Source organism: Rhipicephalus sanguineus, chromosome 9 (genome assembly GCF_013339695.2).
Source record: "Rhipicephalus sanguineus isolate Rsan-2018 chromosome 9, BIME_Rsan_1.4, whole genome shotgun sequence".
NCBI lineage: Eukaryota > Metazoa > Arthropoda > Arachnida > Ixodida > Ixodidae > Rhipicephalus > Rhipicephalus sanguineus.
Window position 1 is genome coordinate 8,410,235 of NC_051184.2, and position 22,542 is coordinate 8,432,776.

General features: G+C 46.2%; 1 protein-coding gene across 2 annotated transcripts in view; it reads left to right on the forward strand.

The window, feature by feature from the left end:
• LOC119404561 (SCL-interrupting locus protein homolog) overlaps positions 1 to 22,542 on the forward strand; it is a 55,192-nt gene that overhangs the window by 18,241 nt on the left and 14,409 nt on the right. Inside the window, exons 12-15 of one of the 2 annotated variants that reach the window (XM_037671106.2) lie at positions 254 to 766; positions 1,533 to 1,801; positions 4,080 to 4,202; positions 14,843 to 16,194. In XM_037671106.2, coding sequence (XP_037527034.1) covers positions 254 to 766; positions 1,533 to 1,801; positions 4,080 to 4,202; positions 14,843 to 15,179 — 1,242 coding nt within the window. In that variant the 3' untranslated portion in view covers positions 15,180 to 16,194. Of the gene's footprint in view, positions 1 to 253; positions 767 to 1,532; positions 1,802 to 4,079; positions 4,203 to 14,842; positions 16,195 to 22,542 lie in introns of those variants that run through there. The other variant, XM_049418927.1, reaches the window with a different exon arrangement.

Below are 22,542 nucleotides of genomic sequence, written 5' to 3' on the forward strand. Positions count from 1 at the left end.
TTTGCCCTTATTATGCAGCGCCCAGGTTTATGTTCGCAAGTATTCTAGTGCTTTATAGTGGGCCGTGATTCTACTTGAGAAATGAAAAACATATGAGATTGATAGTGTAGAAGCCCATTGCTTTAGGAGAATGTTTGGTTGCCATAGTGAACCATGTTTATCTATGCAGTCTAAATCATTTTTTATTATTTAAATATTTTGCCTTGTTACTGCATGTTATTGATGAAATGGCACTTTCTCTATTTGTTTTCAGGACTTTATCATGGCTCCGACTGTACCGGACGTGTCAGACTGCTCCATGGGCTTGTCGGTGCACTCGCGATTAGAAAATGCGTCGTATGGAATGCGCGGTCCGACTTGCGATCCGAGTATGCCGGTCTTGAACACCGATTCACAAGGAGGCTGCTTTGCCCAGTGTTCCAATGCTGCGCAGGACGCTCGAACTACCGTAACACCAACTCTAGGTGGAACGTCAACTCCTCTGCAAAGCTGTGGTGTTCAGGACTATACTGTTGCTGCCACAGATGCCCAATTTCGACTGAGCCAGCAACAACAATACGCACCTTCGGCTTCTACAACTGGGCGTCACGCAGCACCAGAGTCGGTGCCCGTTGGCGTGTATGAGCTGATCAGACGCCAAGACGAGCAGTTGTTGGAGCTCAGGCGTCAGATTCAACGCCTCCTGTGTCCTCCACAAGAAAAGAACCAATCGGGGCCGCCAGTCTTGTCTGTCCAACCACTGGCTAGTGAATATGGCAAGAAAAATGTAAGTGAATGTGCTATTTTATTCTAAATGCACATCTAAGCAGACAGGGACCATCTTTACCCTGGGTCCATTCCTAACGAAGCTGGCAAAAGAGATGTCTTCGTGAAAACAGCACGAAGTCAAAAACAGTCTAAAATTTCAGCTCTCCTATCAACTTCATTATAATGTACAGGTAATATATGTCCGTCACAGTGCAATCACGCTCAAAGGCACACTGAAGGAAAATGTTGCCAAGTTATATTGAGAGATTGTTAGTCTAAAAATGACATGTGATCTCTTGATCTTCATGCTAATATCTCATTAGAAAATTGCCTCCGAAGGTCACGCTGTTTCTCCTTTATTTGAATTGGGAGACGCCGGCGTATTAATTAATGATTTGACATAATCGCCAAGTGACCTGCCTCCCTGATGCTATTCGTGAATCAGCCAGTATTGACATCATATGGGAGGTAACATTAGTTCAAAAGAGGAGGCATTGCTTTGTTTTCTACATTCATCATTTTCTCACTTATGAAAGTGGGCCTCTCACTACAAATGATGAATTCGCTGTTACAGAAGCCTAATCTTTCAGTCTAGTTTTATCAATAGTACTTTCCTTTTGTGTAACCCTTAGTTCTGTCCCTCTGTTATATATGTTATTACTGGAACATGTATTAAACTAAGTAAATATTGTGTCATACTGTGCAGTGGGACAGAACTTTGTTACGTGACTTTTTACCATCGTACCAGTGCTTGCAATGCAGCCTTTTTCTTTTACACTGGCCAGGAGAAGCTGACTTGCAATGCTGGTACCATGACGGAAGCTGTCGCACAAGTGGTGCATCGATCTGTTCAAACAGATAAGACCACAACTGAGAGTTCCTCCAGTGGAAAGGGTTGCTCTTTTTGCGCCCATTGCAAGCAAGAACAGCGTGCATCGGAAATCCCGGAACGCGACACCGATTACACCATCTTCTTTCCCGAGAAGTCTCCTCACTTGACGCAGCGGCTTACCCAGAAGCCTAGCCCAAGGACGGCAGGGACCATACCACATAGGTTGGTGCAACTGATTTCGTGCAGAGAATTGCAAAGTTGAAATTGAAATTGAAATTGAAATTTATTCCGCGACAAGAACACGTTACGAGGAGGGCAGGTAAAAGCTGTGAGAACAGCTTGAGTAGCCCTGACCCCCTAGTGCACAGGGTAGTACAGACGACGTGCGGCTAAGTACAACCAAATTAAAGAAAAATATGTTTCACAATGTGCTTTAAAAAAAACAAAAACAAAATAAAAGATTACAGTGCAGGCACAAAAAAAGGTAGTTGCCGCATCATATTATACAAACACTAATCGCAGTTGTTTTAGTGATATCCTGGATATGTCAATGTTATGTTCATTAATTATGCGGTTTAGAAGTGTAGGCAATTGAAACTTTAACATTTTATTTCCGTAATTTGTTCTACATTTCGATATGTACCACACATCAGGTTGACGTACGTTGTAAGCAGGGAAATTTTTCTCTAACCTTGCTATTCTTGCAATTGTATCATTATTTTTCAATAATCCGAACTTATAGAGACGGCTTAGTTTGTAATCATGTATTAATGCAACCAGAATGATGCAATATTTTTTAAATAATTGCAGCTAATGTAAAAGTTCAGGGGAAGATTGAGGCTTGGAGAGATGAAAATATTCTTGAAAAATATTCTTTGTCGAGGCAGCAACTGGCTTCCTTAACAGTGTGTTTAAGGCAAGTTCACTTTTCGAAACGTTGGCCCCAGTGACAACTCCTGTTGAGGGATTTTCATTAGAGCTGTGCGAATAAAAAAATTTTGGGTGCGAAGTGAATTCGAATATTGAAGTGTGAGTGCGAATCGAATCGAATATTTTTCGAATATTTCTCGAATATTTCTAGAATATTTTTCGAATACTTCGAAGCGAAATTGCAGAAAAAAAGTTAGAGAGGATTCCTAAGCATATTCTTATGAGATAACAACATGAAAGTGTTTCTTTGCGCTAGGTTGATGAAGGACTGGCGGGGTGGTGTTTCATAGTTGTCTTATCAAGAATGAGGCAATGTGGAGGCCGAATTCTATTTATGTAGATGATTTGGCGCAACCAAAGTGTTGCCAACAACACTTTACACGTGATAGGCAAAGATGCCATTTCCTCAGCCTCTCCTCCTCTAAACTTCTGTGGAAGTCCAACGGATGTAGTGGACAAGGGTGTGCTCCCTTCAAGTCCGGAGTTCCAAATCTGCCTCGTAGACGTCAATATATAAGAACATCTGAAATTTTGGATGCTAAAAAACTTCGCCATCCGACTTTCCGGACTTCCTGCCCAAATTTCAGGCCCAGAACAGCATTAATTGAGCCCCAACTCTGCCACATCTTTCATCTCCATATTGGAACCAGCGTTTTCTTGAGTTAGTACATTGGCAACTGTAGCGGAGCTTGAAAGGCGGCTTTGCCGCAATACCGGGGTGTGATAAGGTGAAGCATATTGAAAATCTAGGGGCCATTCCAATCGGACGTTGACTGTGTCTTGGCAATGTTCGACCGTAACGGAGCTTGAAAGGCAGCTTTGCCGCAATACGAGAGTGTATAGAGGTGAAGCATATTGAAAATCTGAAGGGGTCACTTTCAATCGGACGTTGACTGTATTTGTTTTTGGGAAGTTCGAATAGTAAAATTCCAGTGCGAATCGAATGGAATAGCAAACACTATTTGAAAAATATTTGAAATTTCGAATATTCGCACACCCCTAATTTTCATCTCTTGAAGTTTGTAGCTATACACTCAAAGATCATTATAAAACAAAGTTACATCTTACGCAAAAATAACTTCGTTATATCCGAAAATTTGTTATAAACATATATTCTTAACACTATGTATTGCAAGACTATTCTTATTTACTTCGTTATATCCATGTTTCTTATATTGAGGTTTCAGTGTAGTATGAGGTTGGCTAGTTAATTTATGTTCATCCTTGATGGATTAATAAGCACAACAGAAGAATAGCACATGACTCCCTATTCATCGAAAGCCATTCTTTAATTCTGCTTCATGTTCTTTGAAAAGGTGTCGCAGCCTCATCATAGACTAAACACTCTAGGGATTCAGATATCAGTTCTTTTTCTTAATTTTACTGTCCTGTAGTTCAGGATAACAGGCTACCTGCTGAGAGGCTAGGAGTTGGGGGAGCACCTGCTGTTGCAGTAAACGTCACAACGTGTATTAAGTGTTTGGCAACATGTAGTAAACATATCGCAGTAAACGATTATATGATTAATAAGCATATGGTTATATCGAAACTGTGTCTATTTCATTTGCAGAGAACCTGCCAACGGTCTCCCACGACCTGCCTATGTGCACAGTAAGACTTCCGATCTGCTCATGACGCCCTCGGTTTCCTTCAGGGATGATCCCTCTCTTCAGCCTGACAGGTTGGAAAAAAGGTATGATGGTCGTCGTATTTTTAAGCATGCACACTTTTCAACTGTGTCCCTTGTTTCTGTTCATGGAAGAAACAGCTGATAATATATATTAATAGCCATTAGGGGATTGGCTATAGATTCTCACGATGTGATGAAGTTGGAAAGATACCGCCTACCGGATAGCACTTTTTCACTGAGAAACTGTGACGCTTTTTGCATTCAGTTGGGCAAACATTTTTCTCCGAACTGCGCTCCTTTTCTTTCCTTTTCTTTCTTGATAACCTAGTACATGGGTGCTTTTCAATCCGGTTACGCTTGCTTTTTCATTGCACCGTGACACGCTTGTGTCTATGTTATATAGTGTATAATGATGCAGTTGTATTATATCCTGGTGGTATTACGCATTTTTTTTTGCAATACTTGCCATGCAATTTATTTGTGTTTTTTTAACAGCAAAGCTGTTAGAGCTGGCAGTAAGACGTCCGTTAACAAAACACCCTTGCTGCGCCGTTGCTAAAAATAGCCAAGCCACTGCCGAGCCGTCACCATAGCAACCTCCACAGTTTCTTGCGCCACGGCTCAGGGACAGTGATTTCAACACATTCAGAGTGGCAAGCTTTGTGCTTATTCTGGATCCGCCTGTCACAGTCTCTTGGCTGCCGCTTCTTCAGCCAAGCATGCTGGATCCAATTGCCGCCGGCGTTGGGATTCCCGTGCTGCAGCACGACGAACTGAGGATCAGCCATCTTCGCTGTGTCAAGCTTTGCGCAACTTAGTGCAAGCTTCCAGCATTTTTTTTGCTTATCTGTTCATTTCTTTTTTCACTGTTATTTTCTTTCTCTTTTTCTAATATCTGTATCTTTCGGTAACATGAAAATTTCTTCACTCTGTGGCAATTTATGAATCCTTGTATGCATCCTATATATTATGTATTGAATTGTAACATATGCCCCCCTCACCCTATGTCTTTTCGGGGGCCTGTGAGGTACAGTCGAACACGGATATATCGAACTCGAAGGGGATCGCGAATTAGTTCGATATATAAAAAATTCGATACAAAAATATAGAGGCCCCAAGACCTTACCAGTGGCGGACGATCACCTAGAATCGGCGCATTCTAGAATGACAACTAATTCTACACACATGATGCAACAGAATGTTTTATTTGCGCAAAAAGAAATCGCTTATCTTGGCCTGCTTCTTCGTCTTCGAAATGAAGTTGAAGACGGTGGCTTCGACCTTATCGTGGCTGTCCAGAGGCGACAGCCCGGTTCACTCCATGTCGCCGCAAAAATGGCGAATCGAGTCGAACGCTGCCGCCACTTCAGCGGTGGAGTACGCACGTGAAGCGGCCGCTTTGTCCGGATGATCTTCGTCGCCACTTGAGCTGTCGGCCTGGGCATCCTGGGTCCCTGCAATCGCAGCTACAACGTCCTCGTCAGCGAGGCTCACAACAGCGTGAACATTGCAGTCCGCTTCCTCAGTATCGTCCGCAGACACTTCGGGTGGAACGGCAGCCGGGAAGAGGAACGACAACTCGTGAAATGCATCGTCTATTCGCTTGTCGTCGCCGTCTTCACTGGTTTCCGCAAGTTCCGCCATCACGAAGCCTGCCTTCCGGAAGCAGTTGGCCACTGTGTCCGTCTTCACGTCTCGCCAGGCGCCCGTCACCATTTGAATGGCACCAAGCAGGTCAACCTTCAGCTCGGTGCCCATGCAGAGGTTATCAAACGGAGGATCAGCATATCAAAGAGTCGCCTCCTGTAGCCCACCTTGAAGGACTTGATGATGCCCTGGTCGAGCAGTTGCAGCTTCGCTGTCGTGTTGGCGAGCAGAAACTTCAGCTCATGTTTTTGAGCTCGCAGGGGAGCACGCACGCAAAAGAGGAATGCGGTGGTATGCGACAATTCACGGAAGTGAACTCCGCTAACAAAGCGTTCGCGATCAGTCGCGATGGCAGCGATGACTGCCCGGGCGCCAGGGCTCAGTGCTGTTAACTTTTTTTTGGCGAAGTCGCCAGGAGGCTTCCTAAAAATCGCAAATTTTAGCCAAAAGTCGTTAAATGATGATGATAATGATGATTAGTTTTATTTCGTAGTTTTTTAGTTTTCGACTGGATAAAACGCATGAAGGGATTCTTTTTCAAACAATATTTTAAATTACTTTCTATGGTGGCGAGTGACGTGAACGGTCGGAATACGAAGATACTGTCTAGCGTCATACTGTGCTGCTCAGTTCTGGCCTGTACAAGCAACTCTGGGCGATCCAGCAGGCCGAGGAACATGGAGCTACAGTGTACCCTTGTACAGTCACGGCCGCTGGATAAAAAGCGCATGGTACGGCCTGCCGCGCCGGGCGGCTTTCTACGGGAGAGCGCGTGTTGGCCCTAGTTGCAGTCGCGGCCGCTGTGGCGCGACGGGGCGGGGAAGGGGAAACGGGTGCCGGCGGCTCCGTTGGGGGCAGCAGCCGCAGCAAATTAGTTGGTGGTGGTCACCAACTGCGATCTCACTCAGCTGTTCTAAGCGGTTTTTTTTCTATCTCCTCTATCGCAGTCATGCCATATCATGCATTCAGTTGAGTCCGTTCGCGTAATCTGGTTAAATAGCCACTTAAATTTCCGTGTATGTCCCGAGCTCCTGGCATTTTTTTTCCAGGACTACTTTTTGCTTTGTGTCTGAAAGAATATTCCACAGTGCACGTAGCAACATTATATGGCGCTGAATGTGTGAAAAAGTGGTTGTTATACCGTATATACTCGCATAATGATCGCACTTTTTTTTAAAAAAAATTGACACCGACTTCGGGGTGCGATCATTACGCGGGGTAAATTTTCCGTGAAACAATATTCTGAGCACCGAAAACGCAAAGAAGTCGCTAATCTGAATTCTTACGATAGCTATCATGAACATAACCAAAAATAAAAGTAGAGTAAGGCTTACCTTTGTAATAAAATGCACGCATTACGCAGGAGCTACATGCATGGAACACTGCCCTTTTATTTTTGAACTCTCTGACCCCCTAACGTTCATTCTGAGTTCGAAGCGTCACTGGCGTCAGTGTCGTCGCCGCACGATTCCCTGTCGGAATCGGCAGTGTCTTCACTGTCCCACAGACGGTCATCTTCTGTCCCGTCGAGCGCGTTGGAAATGCCAGTCTTCTTAAAGCTCTTGACGACCACCTCGTCGGAAATGGTACTCCACGCTTCGAGAATCCATGAGCAGAGGACTTCCACGGAGGGTCTCCTGATTTTGCCACTTGGCGTGAAATCGTGGTCGCCCGCCGCCATCCACTCTGCGTACAGCCTCCGGACGTTGTCCTTGAAAGGTTTGTCCAGTGACACGTCCAGAGCGAAGTTAGACCCCCAGGGATCACTGCGATTTCCGTGCGCCGCTCCTTCAGCTCGGTACGGACACTGTCAACGAGATGGCCCCGAAAGCTGTCCAGCACAAGATGTGAAGGAAGCAGAAGCGCTCCTGCTCTTCGCCCCCAAACCGTCTTGATACAATCGACCATGAGGTCTGCCGTCATCCACCCTTTTGCTTGAGCGCGGATGTGGATGCCACGGGGAAAGTTTCCCTTCGGAATTGTTTTCCGCTTCAGAATCACGTACGGCGGCAGCTTCCGCCCGTCTGCCGTCACTGCGAGCATCACGGTGCACCGCTGCTTCTCCGCACCACACGTTTTCACGAGCACACTTCGAGCACTTTTCTCGTTCACAGTAGTGCTTCGAGGCATGTCAAACGTCAACGGCGTTTGGTCGGCGTTGCCTATCTGTGACAGCAGGAAACCGTTCTTCTGGCGTATCCTCGTGACGAACCTGTGAAAATCGATCACTTTGTCTTCGTACGCGGATGGAAGTCGCTGGCACAACGACGTCCGCCGCCTCAGCGACAGTCCATTCCGCCGCATGAAGCGTGTCGTCCAGCCGGAACTGGCGCGGAAGTCCTTTGTGGCTATTCCCAGCCTCCGGGAAACTGTGCGCGCCTGCGTCCGTACCATGTCTAACGACACGGCACGACCGTCTTTGCGCATGTCCCTCACGTATTCGAGGACTGCCTTTTCGATGTCAGGGAACTTGCCCGTTTTGGGTCCGCGGAAAGCCCGGCGCGTGCTGTTCGTAGCCATGAGCTTCTCACGCTGTTTTTTCCAATATAGGATCCGGATTTCGTCGACGCCGAAATGTCTGCCGGCAGCGCGGTTTCCGTGCTCTAGCGCGTAATCAAGCGCCTTCAGCTTGAACGCGGCAGTAAAGCTCACATACCGCCCCATGGTGAAACGGTGGTTCAACAGACGATCACAAAGCACAGCCAAAAAAACGTGGTGTCGAGTGACGCCGTGACGAGCGACTGGGATGGCGGCGACACGGCTTTTTCAGGAATTATGGGAATGCGTCGGCAGCTTGTTGCTGCTGGATGACAACAGGTCGACCAACAGGCGGCCGCCGCTGTAACAGTGCGGGATAGCAAAACAAACATGGCGGCCCACAGAGCGAAGCGACCGCATTTTTAGGGGCGAAGCTCCTTAAAGGGGCCCTCCAACACTATTCAACCCCCCATTTTTTACTTGCGGGTTGCGTAGACTGATGGCTGGGGATAATTTTAGCATAAGTTTAAGCACCGATATCAAATTATTTAGTATTTTAATCACGCGTTGAAGTCTCTACATCGCTGCTGACCGCATCAGCGCGTAGTGGCGCTTGCCAGAACTATTGCGGGCGGAAATGACGAAGATGGGCGCTGGCCTATGATTGGATAAATGTAACGTTAGAAGTAATAACGGCGTTGCATCAAAGTTGAGATTACTATTGTGTTTCGTTTTTCTTTTCTGTGCTTTTTCAATGAACTCCAAATAGCCGCCGTCGCAACAAAAAAATATCACTACAACCACAAAGTACGACAGAGGCGCCGGTTGCCATTTCGCCTCTGGTTGCTCTGGCTTTCTTTTTTTTTTTTTTTGCCTGCGCCGGTCGGATGTCCATATGAAACGCTTGCCCCTCTTCCTTCTTTTTGCGTCTGTACGTTTGCGAGCTGCCTCTTTCCGCATGTGCGGTAGGCTCATGATTGTTGTTGAAACGGTGCAAGTAATCCTCTTCGTTGAATTGTTGTCGCTGCACACTTGTAACTCGTCGGGCTGCTCACCGAACAACCCGCGTAGGGGCGACCGTGTTTAACCGCCCATGCCGCTCCACAAATTCCCTTCTCAGAATGAGAAGAGGGAATGACATGGAATGTCGTTGTAAGGAACAGCAGACAAAGCCTCCCCAGCCTCGCTACGAAGCAGTAGCGCCCGCTCAAGTTCTGACAAGTCAGGAGGAACCACGTTTGTTACTATGGCAACGACGTCAACAATACGTTGGAAGGGAGAAGCAACAATGGTGTGCGAGCTTCCCCTACGTAAGAGCTTTCAGCCCATTTCATTGGAGCGCCATCCGACGTCACAGCAGAGAGTGAAATGTGGTCACGTGACCCCGCGAAAATCGAGTTGAGGGCAGGCATTTTTTTTCTTGTATTTTGAATTTTCTAAATTGAATAACTTCGTACTGCGTGCCGCTATCGCTGCCGTTCTTGCTGCACTAGTTCGTCCGTACTTCAGTCTACGCAATCCACGAGTAAAAAATGGGGGGTTGAAGAGTGTTAGAGGGCCCCTTTAAGGCGGCACCCGTTCGTCCCTCGTAGTCGTCGTAGTAGTCCGTAACAAGTCTTACGCTTTGACCTCCAAGGTGGTGCCGGTGGGAGATTTCTCCTGTGCGTTGTTGAACAATAAAAAATTCGCAGCGTGCGCGTTAACTAAAAGCCGAATTCTTCTGTCTCTCATTCCCCATTAGCAGCCATTGGCATGTTCCAGTAGGAAACGTTAGTAGAAGTAGAAGTGTAAGTGTTAGCTAAAAGCCGACTTCTTCTGTCTCTCAATCCCATTAGCAGCCATTGTTTACCTCCAAGGTAGTGCCTGGTGAGATTTCTCCTGTGCGTGATTAAACAATAAAAATTTTGTTCAAAACGCCGTTGATTGATGAAATAAACCAACGAAAGACGCCAGATGTTTTGTAAAAGCAGAACAAAAGAACGCCAGATGTTTTTCTTAAAGTGTAGTAGTAGTAGTTGTATGTAGCCACCTCGCCCGATCGTCAACGGGCGAGGTGGACCGGCAATGGCGCGAGGACCCTGCCGTACGAGAGTTAAATCACACTAAAAGACATATTTTGCGGGCGATACACTCTAGTGAGCTTTCAACTTTTCGTCTTAATGTACATGATAAAGAAATTATTTCTACGAAAAACGCAAGGCACACCTTGAGCAATATATTTGGTTCTGGGACGCTGAATGGAACCATGAGGCGATGCGAAGCCGGAGCACTTGCACGATCGCGTTCCGTTGGCTTTCGTTGGGCATGCTACCGACCTCGCGTCGTGGAACGCGCGTCCTGTCTTCCCTCTAGCCTTGCCTTTAACTCGCACAGGGCGAGCGGGGAATGCGGTCGCTCTTGGCGCTCTTTCGCTCGGGAGCGGACTTCTTCCTTGCATTTCACCGATCACAAGTGATAATGAAGGGACCACGTAAACCAACAGTACAATAAAAGTTTGATGTTTAATATATACACGATGTTTCACACTCTTTATATTATGTACTGGGCGCATTTCACGGAAGAGTTTCACGGTTTACAGATGATTCCCTCCGTAGCTTCGCCCCACTCATCATCATTCACCCCGTGGATATGCTGTGATTTTTTTTTTCTTCTTTTCGTGAGTCACGGTGGTTGTGAGTACGTCACGCGCGTCAAAACAGTCTCTTCTGTCTAAATAAGGAATGCTTTCATTTAAATCAGTAAATTTACGGCATTAGCGTAGTGACACCTGCTTTCAGATCACAGAAACAAAGATGGGCGCGTTCAGCTGCCACAGACATAAAACACATGGCGGGCATTCAGTGAAAACTGCGGCATTTGCCTTTACTACAATCCTAAATGGCACGTTTCCGCCAACGGTGGGCAAAAATTACGAATATGTTTGGTGCGTGCAGTTCACTTGGCGAGTTTGGAAGAGTTATTAACGCAACATTCGACAGATGATAAACGCGATGATCATCGGCTAGACTTGGTACACGACATATCGATGCGGCAAGTTCGGGGTGCGGTCATTACGCGGGGAAAAAGAAAAATCGAATTTAGACGACAAAATTTAGGGGTGCGATCATTACGCGAGTGCGATCATTACGCGAGTAAATACGGTATTTATGTGCGTGTAATAAATGCATCGTTTGTTATTTTAACATATTGATTTCCGCGAGATTTCTTCACCTTTCTGAAAATGCTTGACAAGTATTTATTTGAAACATCTGACAATACACGTTCATGTTCTTTATACGCAGGAAGTGCACGTAAAAACATACATTGAATCTTTTTCATGATGTCTGATACATGATACTGTGCCGAAAAGTAATTCAGCTTCGGATGCTTGATACTAGCGGATTCTACAAATATAGTGATGCACTCCTCGTAACTTTGTTGAAAAGGCTGCGGAAGTATATGTTCATTAGAAGTGGCTTGCAAATATTCTTGACAGTTTTAGCAGGGCAATGTCACCATTGATGCATATATAAGGCCGATCACTGGAGTGACTAATATCTCGAAGAATCAAGCTGCAACTGAAGTTTTCTTTAACTCAAGATACAAAACCACGAAATGGCGGGGATCAACTGAAGCTTTTTTTCGAGGCGGCCGGGTCAAGTGACAACCACGTTTTTATATTTACACAAGTATACTATAGTAGCACGCAAAACCACGGCTGCTGTAGGACAGTCAAGTACGTACGTTTGTTGGAGCGAGCATGGGTGCCTTTGTTGAAAATATGTAATAGAAAAAATAAACAGTAATAGATGACAGAACCACATGACGGAGATTGCCAGAAGACAATCATGTTGGTGTGCAACGAAGATTCGCCAGTGCCTGTACAGCGGCTAACGTCAAAGGAGCAAAACGAAGGGTTTTCGGTCTGCACAGACTGGAAGTAGACATGGGAAGCCAAAATTTGGGCTCACAAGCTGGAGGCATAACAAAACAATAATAAAAAATAAGAAGAAAACAGAGACGAGTATAAGAAGCGTTTAACACCCCCCCCCCCATTTTCTTTTTGTTGTTGTTTACCGTATAGCTGTCAAAAGCGACCCACCTTAACATTGTCCCTGTGAGTCGCTCGCAATGTGTGTGTTGGCTGCCACGTATATTTGTTTGAAATGAAATCTTGTCGTTGCCCACCAGGCACTTTTCTGCACTTTTTTTGTCTCCGCATGTTTTGCTGAGGTAAGTTTGAGTCTGTGCCCCGTACCGCTAATGACTACAGACAACCCAACTCTGAATAAAAGGGATACACATGCTTTTCACGGCAACCAATATCAGTCGCACATGGCATTGCGGGGCAACGCACGCCACCGCAACGCGACAGCGTTCGTAAACAACCGGAACCGATGACAAAGGTGCCGCGGGCTGAAAGGTGGGAACTAAAAAAAAACGAGAGATAAGAGAAAACGGGAAGGTGGTGTCACGGCCGCTGGATTTCAACAACGTTTGCAACAAGCCGCCGTTTGCAGCTAGCAGGGATGAGCCCTGAATTCATAATAAATAAAGTACCTTCTCACATTTTATCCAGATTTTATGTTCATTGTTGAATTCGTTACACGATCATGAAAACGCCGTAATGCGTAACGGGAAGAGACAGAAATACTGAAAAGCGTAGGAATGCAAGCAGTTGTGTTCGTGTGTTTTTCAGCCTTTTCATCACTCTTTCCGTCTGACCGTTTTCATATTAATTAATCATATTCATATCAATTAATCATAATTTTCATATTAATTAATGTTAATTAATCCGTAACAGCTCGCCCAATTGTCAGTATTGAAGATGCAGTCACTGAAACTTCAAAGTGACTCGAATCTCCTTCTCTGAGATGGTTGCACATATGATAAGCATTATTTCATGGCACTTGCATGCGATACCGTACCGTATGTGTACTATAAACATGTTTGGAGGATGGAAGAAGTTTATCATATTTTGTATCAAATAAACAGTGGCCGCTGCAGTTTCTGAGATCACTTTTTTGAAATGAAATGATCAAGTCTGAAGCAACATACACAGAGCCAAAATAAAGAATTTCGATGCATTAGGAAAGGTGCAGCGCCTCCAGGTTGGTTAGTTGTGATCTTCTAGGATACCAGAAAAATATGCCCATGCGATTACTTCCGCAAAAAGCGATCGGTGCGCGAAGTTGCATCTTTTTCAAGGCAAGAACAAAAATTCCCAAGCGCTGCAAGAACGTACAAGAAATATCGGTAATTAACTGATGTGTACACGCTAGATAAATTTTAGAAGAAGATTTCGGGCGTCACATGTAGACGCACGCGCTCAAGCATGACTCCCGCAAGCGCGCCGCGCATGTGATCCCGCGGGCGTCCGCGAAACCCGTCCCCCCCGATGGCGCCATGGCGGTGGTCCGGGAAACTAGGCCCGTCACGCCGGTTTCGGAGCACGCGGCAGGCCGTACCCGTGCGCTTTTTATCAAGCGGCCGTGGTACAGTGTACCCCCTTCTAGGACACCATAATGGAGCTACCAGGAGACGCCGTTACAGCAGAGACCACCTATGATATGGTGGCATACCTACGAGTTTACTGGAACAAAAGGAATGCTCGGAACGACCGCATTGCGCACTAAAGATCACAGCGCCACAAGCGGCTTGATCCTGTTTTGGCCTCTTTTCGAAGCGCGCTTTGAGCACTCCCAGGTGCTCATAGAGTTTCCCAATATTCTATCACCCTCTTAGTTCAACTAGCACACTATACTTCAACTTTTCAAAGTCCCCAAAAAAGTCGCTAAGACTCTAAAGAGAGAAAATTGTCGCTAGCACGACTGAAAAGGCGCTAAATGTAGCGACTTTCTCGCTAAATTAACACCACTGCCCGGGCTACTTGCGAGTGCAGCAGCGATGTACGAAAGGCGCGAGCTGTGGTTGGCTGAGCAAATACGAAAGGGGCGGGCTGTAGTTGGCTGATAAAACTCACACAACAGCAACAAAAAAAAGAAAGAAGAGGCGAAAGGAGGACGCCGCCGGCTCCTTTGTTCCTGCTCTCCGAGCCGACGGTGACGTGGAGAAAGCATGAGAAAGAGAAAAAAAGAAAAAAAAAAGCTGTTCCACAAGTTGGAGAACGCGCCCAACAGGAGTACAGTCTGAGCCCTCTCGCCCTCACATTTTTCTAGCGTTTCGGGTGTCGGCTGAGGCGCGATGCCGTGGGGCTCAGTGAGTGCCGAAGCGCGCCTTCCAGCTCGCGCGGTGTTCGATATATCCGATGGTGGATAAAAACACCGTTCGATATAGACGTGTGAATTTCTATACTTTTACAAAGGATTTTCAAGGGGATAATTTACGAGTTCGATATAGCCGAAAATTCGATATATGTGGGTTCGATATATCCGTGTTCGTCTGTATTCCCGAATAAACGAATAAATAGAAGAAAACTTGGTGATATGTCGAAAGTATATTAGATCGACTGCACTAATCCTCCGAGGCATGGCTTTCGCAAATGAGTCCGAAATTACACTGTGCTTTGGTGACCTTCCGCGGTTGCAAGTCGTGTCATGGCAGTGAGATGAGTATGAAGCAGGAGTGCGGTTTTGCAGGGGTGCTCCCCAGGGAGCAGTGCTGTCGTCCTCTACCGAGACGTTCATTCATCCGCGGCTGCAGTTTGAAGAGTCGCGGCTCAGTGTTCAGCGGCGTGACGAGCTGAGCTTCCAGGTGGACCGCATCGCACACAAGTACTGCCCGGAGGGAGCCGGCTTGTCAGCGTCCCAGTCCCCGTTGGCCAAGGGTGGAGTGCCACTCTCGCAGGATGCGCAGGCCTATCTGCAAAACTACGGACTCGACTCTCGCAGAGCACGGGATGCCGTAGCAAGAACAGACAGCATGGAGCGCATACTGGACATTAGTGCACTCAAGAGGCTGCCCAAGTTACTTTAATCTCCAGGCTGAGTGGTTTGAAGAGTGGTATACAAGTGCACATGAACAGACGGCTCCCTAAAGCTCCAAGGAGCAAGCAAACTTGCCGACTCCTAGTGTTTGGAGCTGTGGAAATGTCACATTAGCAGCACAAATACACAGATGAGTCAGTTGTAAGACCCTTCCGCAGAGTGAGAGCAGCAGGTACGTTGTTTAAGAAAAGGAAATTGACAACCACCTGTTTGTAGCATGAAGCCACAAGGAAATCCATACGAATTTCCTTATGGAGGCCATACCGTATGGACACCAATCTGTATGGAAATCCATATGGATCCATATGGATTTCCTTGTGGCTTCGTGCTACAAATGGGTGGTTGTCAATTTCTCCTTCTTAACCCTTCTGCCACCTTGCAGAACCTATTTGCAAGACGCATCTCCGCGTCTAGTGGAAGAGTTCACAGCATCTTCTTGATGATGTGGCTGATCCTGGAAGCAAAAGCTGCTTGAAAGTCTGGAACACGAGGGGCTCGGAGGAGGGACGGTTGGTCTTGCCGTTTGCACTGAAACGCCTTCCAGTAGAGGGTGTGCCCTGTGAATTCGCTTGCACAAGTGCAGCTTCAATGCGTACACAAGCCATGGCTTTCGGCTGGTTCCAACGACATAGATCTCTGTGTCCCAACTATACGTGATGATGTTGCTTCATTGTTCAAGTGCCTTGTTCTACCTTACTGCAAAAGCTTTTGGAGGAGCATGGAATCAATGAGAAGTTCACTTCCATGCACTGTGGTGGTTGTTGTACAGCAGCTTTCTGCTGTACAACACAATTATAGGAATGATACCTTTAATGAAGAAGAGTTTGATAAGTCATTGCTCCGAAAGCTTTTGCAGCCAGGTTTCCTTTTATATTATTTATACATTCTGACTCTCTGGCCATGCAAGGAGCTGTGCAGCATGGCTAGCCAGATGTCTAGATTCTAAGTATGAAATGAGTATATTGTTTACCATTTAGAAACAATAAACTTCAATAAATATACAATACATCAAGTCATTATTGCACTAATGAGTAGTTCGCAAGGAAAAGATTTTTAATTTTATGATTTGTGCACTGCAATTTATCTTTGAAACCCTTGAAACGGTGCTGATATTTCAGCATTGATACACAAGAGCTCAAGTATGCATGATGCCCGTAACTCCTCGCACTCTTTCACCCGGTATGAAGGTGTGAGGAACAGGGGAACCGAACGCTGCTTATGATTCACGCTCTGATTCTGAGGTCCTTTACGAATATATGTGTATGTGTGTGTGTGGGGGGGGGGACTGAATGCAGTAGAGGTAGCTAGGTTTGCCACCCGCGCTTGTTGAGGTGCTTTTTCAAAAACAACTGTTTTTGTACTGTTAGGTGTACTGTTAGGTACACATTGTGTACCTAACACAAATGTGTACTGTTAGGTACCACAAATGTGTACCGTTAGGTACACATTGTGGTCGGGCTTTGGCCGAAATGTCAATATATGTGTGGGTGTGTGTATGTATATATATATATAAATTCTAATACGAAATGCTGGCGCGCTTACAGAAACAAAACATTACATTTATTTGATATTTCGACCAGGGACTGGTCTTTTTCAAGAGTGCAGTTAACAGGTACAGTCACTGAACTTATACACATTTGCTCAGAGAGAGGTGCAAGGAAAGAGTTTTATTACAATAAAAAGAAAATGGGCACTGCACCCACAGAAACAAAAAACATGCTCACTTGCAGCAAGAGGTGGGGCAAGTGCTTGTGCAGTAGCTAGAAAAATGACAAACAGCAGCAGCAGCAAAAAGACAGTGATACTGCCCTCTCAAGACGCCGGATAAATTTACCTTTTTTTGCTTTTGTACATGCACCTGCATTTCATGTTACATACATATATATATATATATATATATATATATATATATATATATATATATATATATACACACACACACACACATACATACATACATACATACATACATACATACATACATACATACATACATACATACACACATACGCACACATGTTTTTTTTTTTCTTTTCTTCAGGCACCTGATGTCTTTGCAGGCGGACTGAATGTTGAGGCAAAAATAAATTGCGGCTACAAAGGCCACCTTGACGAGGCTAATTTACAAAAACTTCTTACCTTTTTATTAGACACTCGAGGCCAGTTGTTCATATGGGAAAGTTGTAGGGTGTGACAATTCATTGTAGCCCCCCTTTTTTTTTTAGAAATTCAAAGAGTTGCACGAAGGAAAGAAGGTGACTTTTAAAGGCTCCTTTTTCGTTGTTAAACACAACATTAATGAGAACTAACAGACAATAATTCCAAGGAAAGTATGGGGGGTGTTATATGTAGTAATTAGGATATAAATGTTTATATCCTAATTTATATCTTAATTACTACAAATAACACCCCCTATACTTTCCTTGGCATTATTGTCTGTTAGTTCTCATTAATATTGTGTTTAACAAAGAGTTGCACGTAATTCAAGATATTAATCAAATGCCAAGGCACCCAGCGTGTCGGTAGTGCAGACAAGGTGCTTCACTCTGTTGTGCCACACTGAAAATCCTCATGACGATAACATCATGCTAAAGAATTTCAGGCCGGCCACGTCATTCCTAATTACCTTTATCCAAGCTTAATATTGGTGGAGCTATATGTGAAAAACGGAAGCAAGTGAGCACACTCTTGTTTTAATCGGCCTGGTTTTAATGGCATTTTGTTTTAATTTGTTTGCCCCGAGTTAGCTGGGACACACTAAGCATGTTCCACAGATGCACACAGGGTGTAGGTAGAACACCTCTTGCAACGAACTCCTGGCTACAGCACTGACGCGATGGTCACTTGCAAAGGCATGAGTTTTTGGCTACCGTATAGTTTGCATCTCATAAACCCTTTGTCAGCGAAGCGCAATGCCTGGAAGCGGCAAGGCAATATAATGCGTAATAAGAATAAAAATAATGATTCAGCAAAAAAAGCATACGCAGTGTTTTATTGCTGAGCCCGATCTGAGTGATATTGAAGGAAAACATTGTACAGTGATTCAGGAGTGAGGAATGTTTTGTCTGGGAACTTGAATTCTAGGATTATAGTATCGCAGACCGCAAAAAAAAAGAAGAAAGAAATGGGCAGGGCAAGTAGCAAGAGGACAAGATAACCACTGGTCATTAAGAGTGATGGACTGGGCTCCAAGTGAAGGCAAGTGCTTGGGAAAGGCAGAAAGGGAAGTGCGCAGATGAGATGAAGTTTGCGGGGATAACGTGGTCGCAGAAAGCACAGGACCAGGAAGATTGGCGAGTCATGGGTGAGGCCTTTGCCTTGCATCCTGCAGTCAGGCTGATGACGTTGACTATAGTAAGCGTCTAGTGGTATTCGGAATGCCCGTGAAGTCCCTAGATGTTGGAAAGTAGCGGCGCTGTTTTATCCACGCCGCCGCACCCTCGTCGCGCGTTCAACCTCCTCTTTTTTCACCCTCTCTTTCGCGGAGCCAGCGCATCCGCAACGCTGAGTGGCTGCGACGCGCGATACCTCCCAGTCAGGTGACCCTGACGTCACGAAGAGCGCGCGCAAGGAAACCGCGCGCTTTTAGTTGCTCGCGCACGCCATGAACCCTCCAGGCTTGTGTGTGCGGGTGCATGAGTGTTTGTATGTGTGCATGTGTGCGCTTGCGTGTGTAGGTGCGTGTGCGCACGTGTTTTTGCGTGTGTGCGAGTGCATGTGCGTGCCTGCGTGTGCGTAGGTTTGTGTATGTGTGCGCCATGGTGTGCGTGCGCTTGTGTGTCTTCGCGCCTGTGCGTGCGCGCACGTATGTGTGTGTGCATGTCCGTATTGGGGCGTGCGTATGTGCGTGTGCGCGCGTATGTGTGTGTATGTGTGCGCCTGCGCGTGCGTGCGTGCGCTTGTGTATATTCGCGCGTGTGTATGTGCGTGCGTGTCTATCGTGACTGCACCCGCGTGTGGATGTATATGGGTGCGTGCAGGGGCGTAGCCAAGGGGGGGTTGGGGGTTCAACCCCCCCCCCCCCCCGAAATTTTTCAATTTTGCTTGCGTATATATACACGCACACATACAAACGCACGCACGAACATACATGAAGTATGGTTGAATCCCCCCCCCCCCCAAAAAAAAAAAATTCCTGGCTACGCCCCTGGGAGCGTGTATCGCGTGTGCATGTATGTACTGGCGTGCGTGCGTGCCTGTATCGCAAGCGTATGTATGTATGTGCGTGCATGTATATGCGTGCGTGTCTATGACGTGTATATGCGCGTGTGTATGTACGCGCGTGTGTGTCTATGTGCGTTCGTTCGTGTCTGTATCGCGCGTGTATGCGCGTGCATGTCTGTATCGCGTGGGTACGTGCGTGGGTATGTATGTGCTGGCGTGTCTGTATCGCGTGTGTGCGCGTGTGTATATCTGCATGTGTGTGTGTATCGTGTGTGTATGCGCGTGCGTGCGTGCTTGTATTGCGTGTGTACGCGCATGTGTATATATGTTCGTGCGTACGTGTCTGACAGCGGCATTGGCACAAAAAGGCTTCCGGCCCACTCATTTGGAGCAATTCAATAATAATAATAATATCTGGGGTTTTACGTCCCAAAACCACGAGGTGATTATGAGAGACGCCGAAGTGGAGGGCTCCGGAAATTTTGACCATCTGGTGTTCTTTAACGTGCACCTAAATCTAAGTACACGGGCCTCTACTATTTCGCCTTCATCGAAATGCGGCCGCGATCAAACCCGCGACCTTCGGGTCAGCAGCCGAGCACCGTAACCGCTATACCACCGCGGCGGACTCGAGCAATTCAAGTAAACCACCACATTTCTTCCTGGCTACCTTCTTTGAGCGCATCAAGACAACAATTACGAACGAAATTCTCGACTATACTTTATGCTGCTTGCATTATATGCGCTTAATACACCACCGCGTTACGGACAGCCGAAGCGACGACGGAGAAGTAAACCGCTCTGCCGGCAGTTGGTATACTCATTTTTTTTTTTTTTCGAAACGCATCCGCGTGTATTTGTCGAAGCGTCTTAAAAATATATATTTGTCAATATGTCCTATCGGAAGCCCACTTTCGTCGCGACGGTTTTTAAGCGACAGATTCTCATTTAATACTTCAAAGGGCCGAGCGAACAAGCGCGCGCAGTGTTTCTAATGCGGCTTCGGCGAGCCAGTGGAGGGTTCACACTGTAAACGAAAATGTACCCAGCTGGGAGGTCTTGGGGGATGATGCTCCCGCCTAACTCCGGTGACCTCTCCCCAACTCGAACACATCGGAATGTACCGGAGTATATACGTTCATTCACCGCCGTTGTCCTCCCGCGGGCGATGGAGGGAGGAAAAGGGCGCCCTTTCCCTGATTATACTCCGGAGCTCATGCCGCAAATACTCCGGAGCATCGCTCAGCGGCTTTCCATTGGCTGCTGGAGGAGTGACGTAGGCAGCCTCGCCGGCAGACCGGTTTCCACCAACACCTCCTAAGATTTTCAGGCCTGCGAGCAAGAATTTGACGACACAAGCCGCCGGCCGTCCAACCCGTCCGACGAGTTCGCTTATCTTGCATTCCAATCCCCTGTCTCCCCAGTGCCCTGCCTGAAGCGCGTGTGTCCGCGTCGTAGTGCAGCGAGGATTGTCCGAAGCCTTCGGCCGCGTTCGGAAAAAGGAAATCGTTCTGTGCACCTTGCGGACATTACAAGCGACTACAAGCGTCAACGAAGGTTGTCATCTCATCGACAGCAGCAAGTTGCGGGACCCTAATCGCGTGATGGTGCCGTGCAGCAAACGACACATTGTGATCTCGCCAGTGGCGAACAAGCGGATGGTCGCGGGTGCGGCGCAAACCTGGTGAGTGAGCTTTTGTTAAATTATTTCCGCCATTTTTGTCGAAAAGTGCTAAAATTGGGTACTGTTGTGTTGATAACCAAACAGGTTACCAAGACTAGGTTGGCATTACAGGGTGGCAGTAAAAAATCCAGCGGAAATTTCGAAAACGCGTTGTTTGGACCAGATGTCTTTTTAACAAATATAGATATCTGCGGTAACTTTAGACACAGCACTGTAATATTTGGAGCGCGGAGTGACCAGCGATGTGCATTGATGGAAAAGAGTTGTGAAGTGTTATAAGTAAATATACGCCAGGCTGAGGTCTATCATTACGTGTTAATAAACTTGATCTTTCATGTAAACTTAACTAATAGAACATGAAAAACTGAAATCAGTATTCATTTTTTATATTTTTAGCGAATTGAGCTAGAGAAAGGTTTTTGGTACAGATTTTTAGAACGCATATACGTGCTCATTTTGGTGAAAAATTATTTGATATGATAAGTTGTATCTGATATATCAATATAGAAATGTAACTGACACTTTGGAGAATGTGGTCCGTCCATAACAAGAAAGGGAGAGAGGGGGCTGACGAGACCAGTTTGTAGGCGACGGGGAATGCGACAGGAAGGCAGGGGTCGCTTGGCACAAAAACGGGTTGTGGGGCGCTTGACGTTTCGTTGGAAGAGGGGTTATGGTACAGTGGCTAGGTTATGGTCTGTCGACCCCTTCCATGTTTGGGGTTACTGCATATAGTAGTACTGGTTTGAGGATTAAAAAAAACGCTTATTTCTGCAACGCATTAGAGAGCACGGCTCAACGTCGTTGGGGCGAGGGGAAATGGCATATGAAAGAAAATGAAGGAGAAAGAGAGGGCACCTTCTTGAGAAATTAGCAGTCTGTTCCGTGTTGCCGAGGCGGCTTTTATTTTTCTCTTTTCCGCCCTGTTGCCAACGCCATGTACGTAGTTTTTTTTTTGGGGGGGGGGGGGTTGGAGGCCGAATAAAATCTCAGTTTATCTCCCCGACCAGACAGTTAAAACTGTCAAGATGTTCACCTTCAAGTAGAGTGTCTCTGTAAATAAAACATTTCTCTCTATCTCTCTCTGACAAACAGTGCTCGAAGACGGGCGATAGTTTGGACCTGCAATGCAACGACGCTGGCCCGTGAACAAAAGAGGGAAAAAGGAAATTCCTCGAATCCTCGTGCACACATCGTGACACCTCGGCGTGCAACACCATCCGTGGCCTCCTGCCCGACGTTTGCAAGAAACTGCGAGTTGAGTAGACTGGTCGTCATTCCCTCATTTCTGTTAGTATGTACTGAAGATGCAATCGGCATAGGTGGCGTAAAGTTTGTATTTTTTTATTGACGATTTGTTTTGTTAAGTGGGTGTAATTTTTTAAATTTGTGCTCGAGGCTGTAGGTTTGGAAACTATACATGCCCACGCAATAACTGTTTTGAAAAATGTCCGTTACGAAAAGTTTCATGACAGAGCGGGCGCAGCAAATTAAGAAAGAAAGG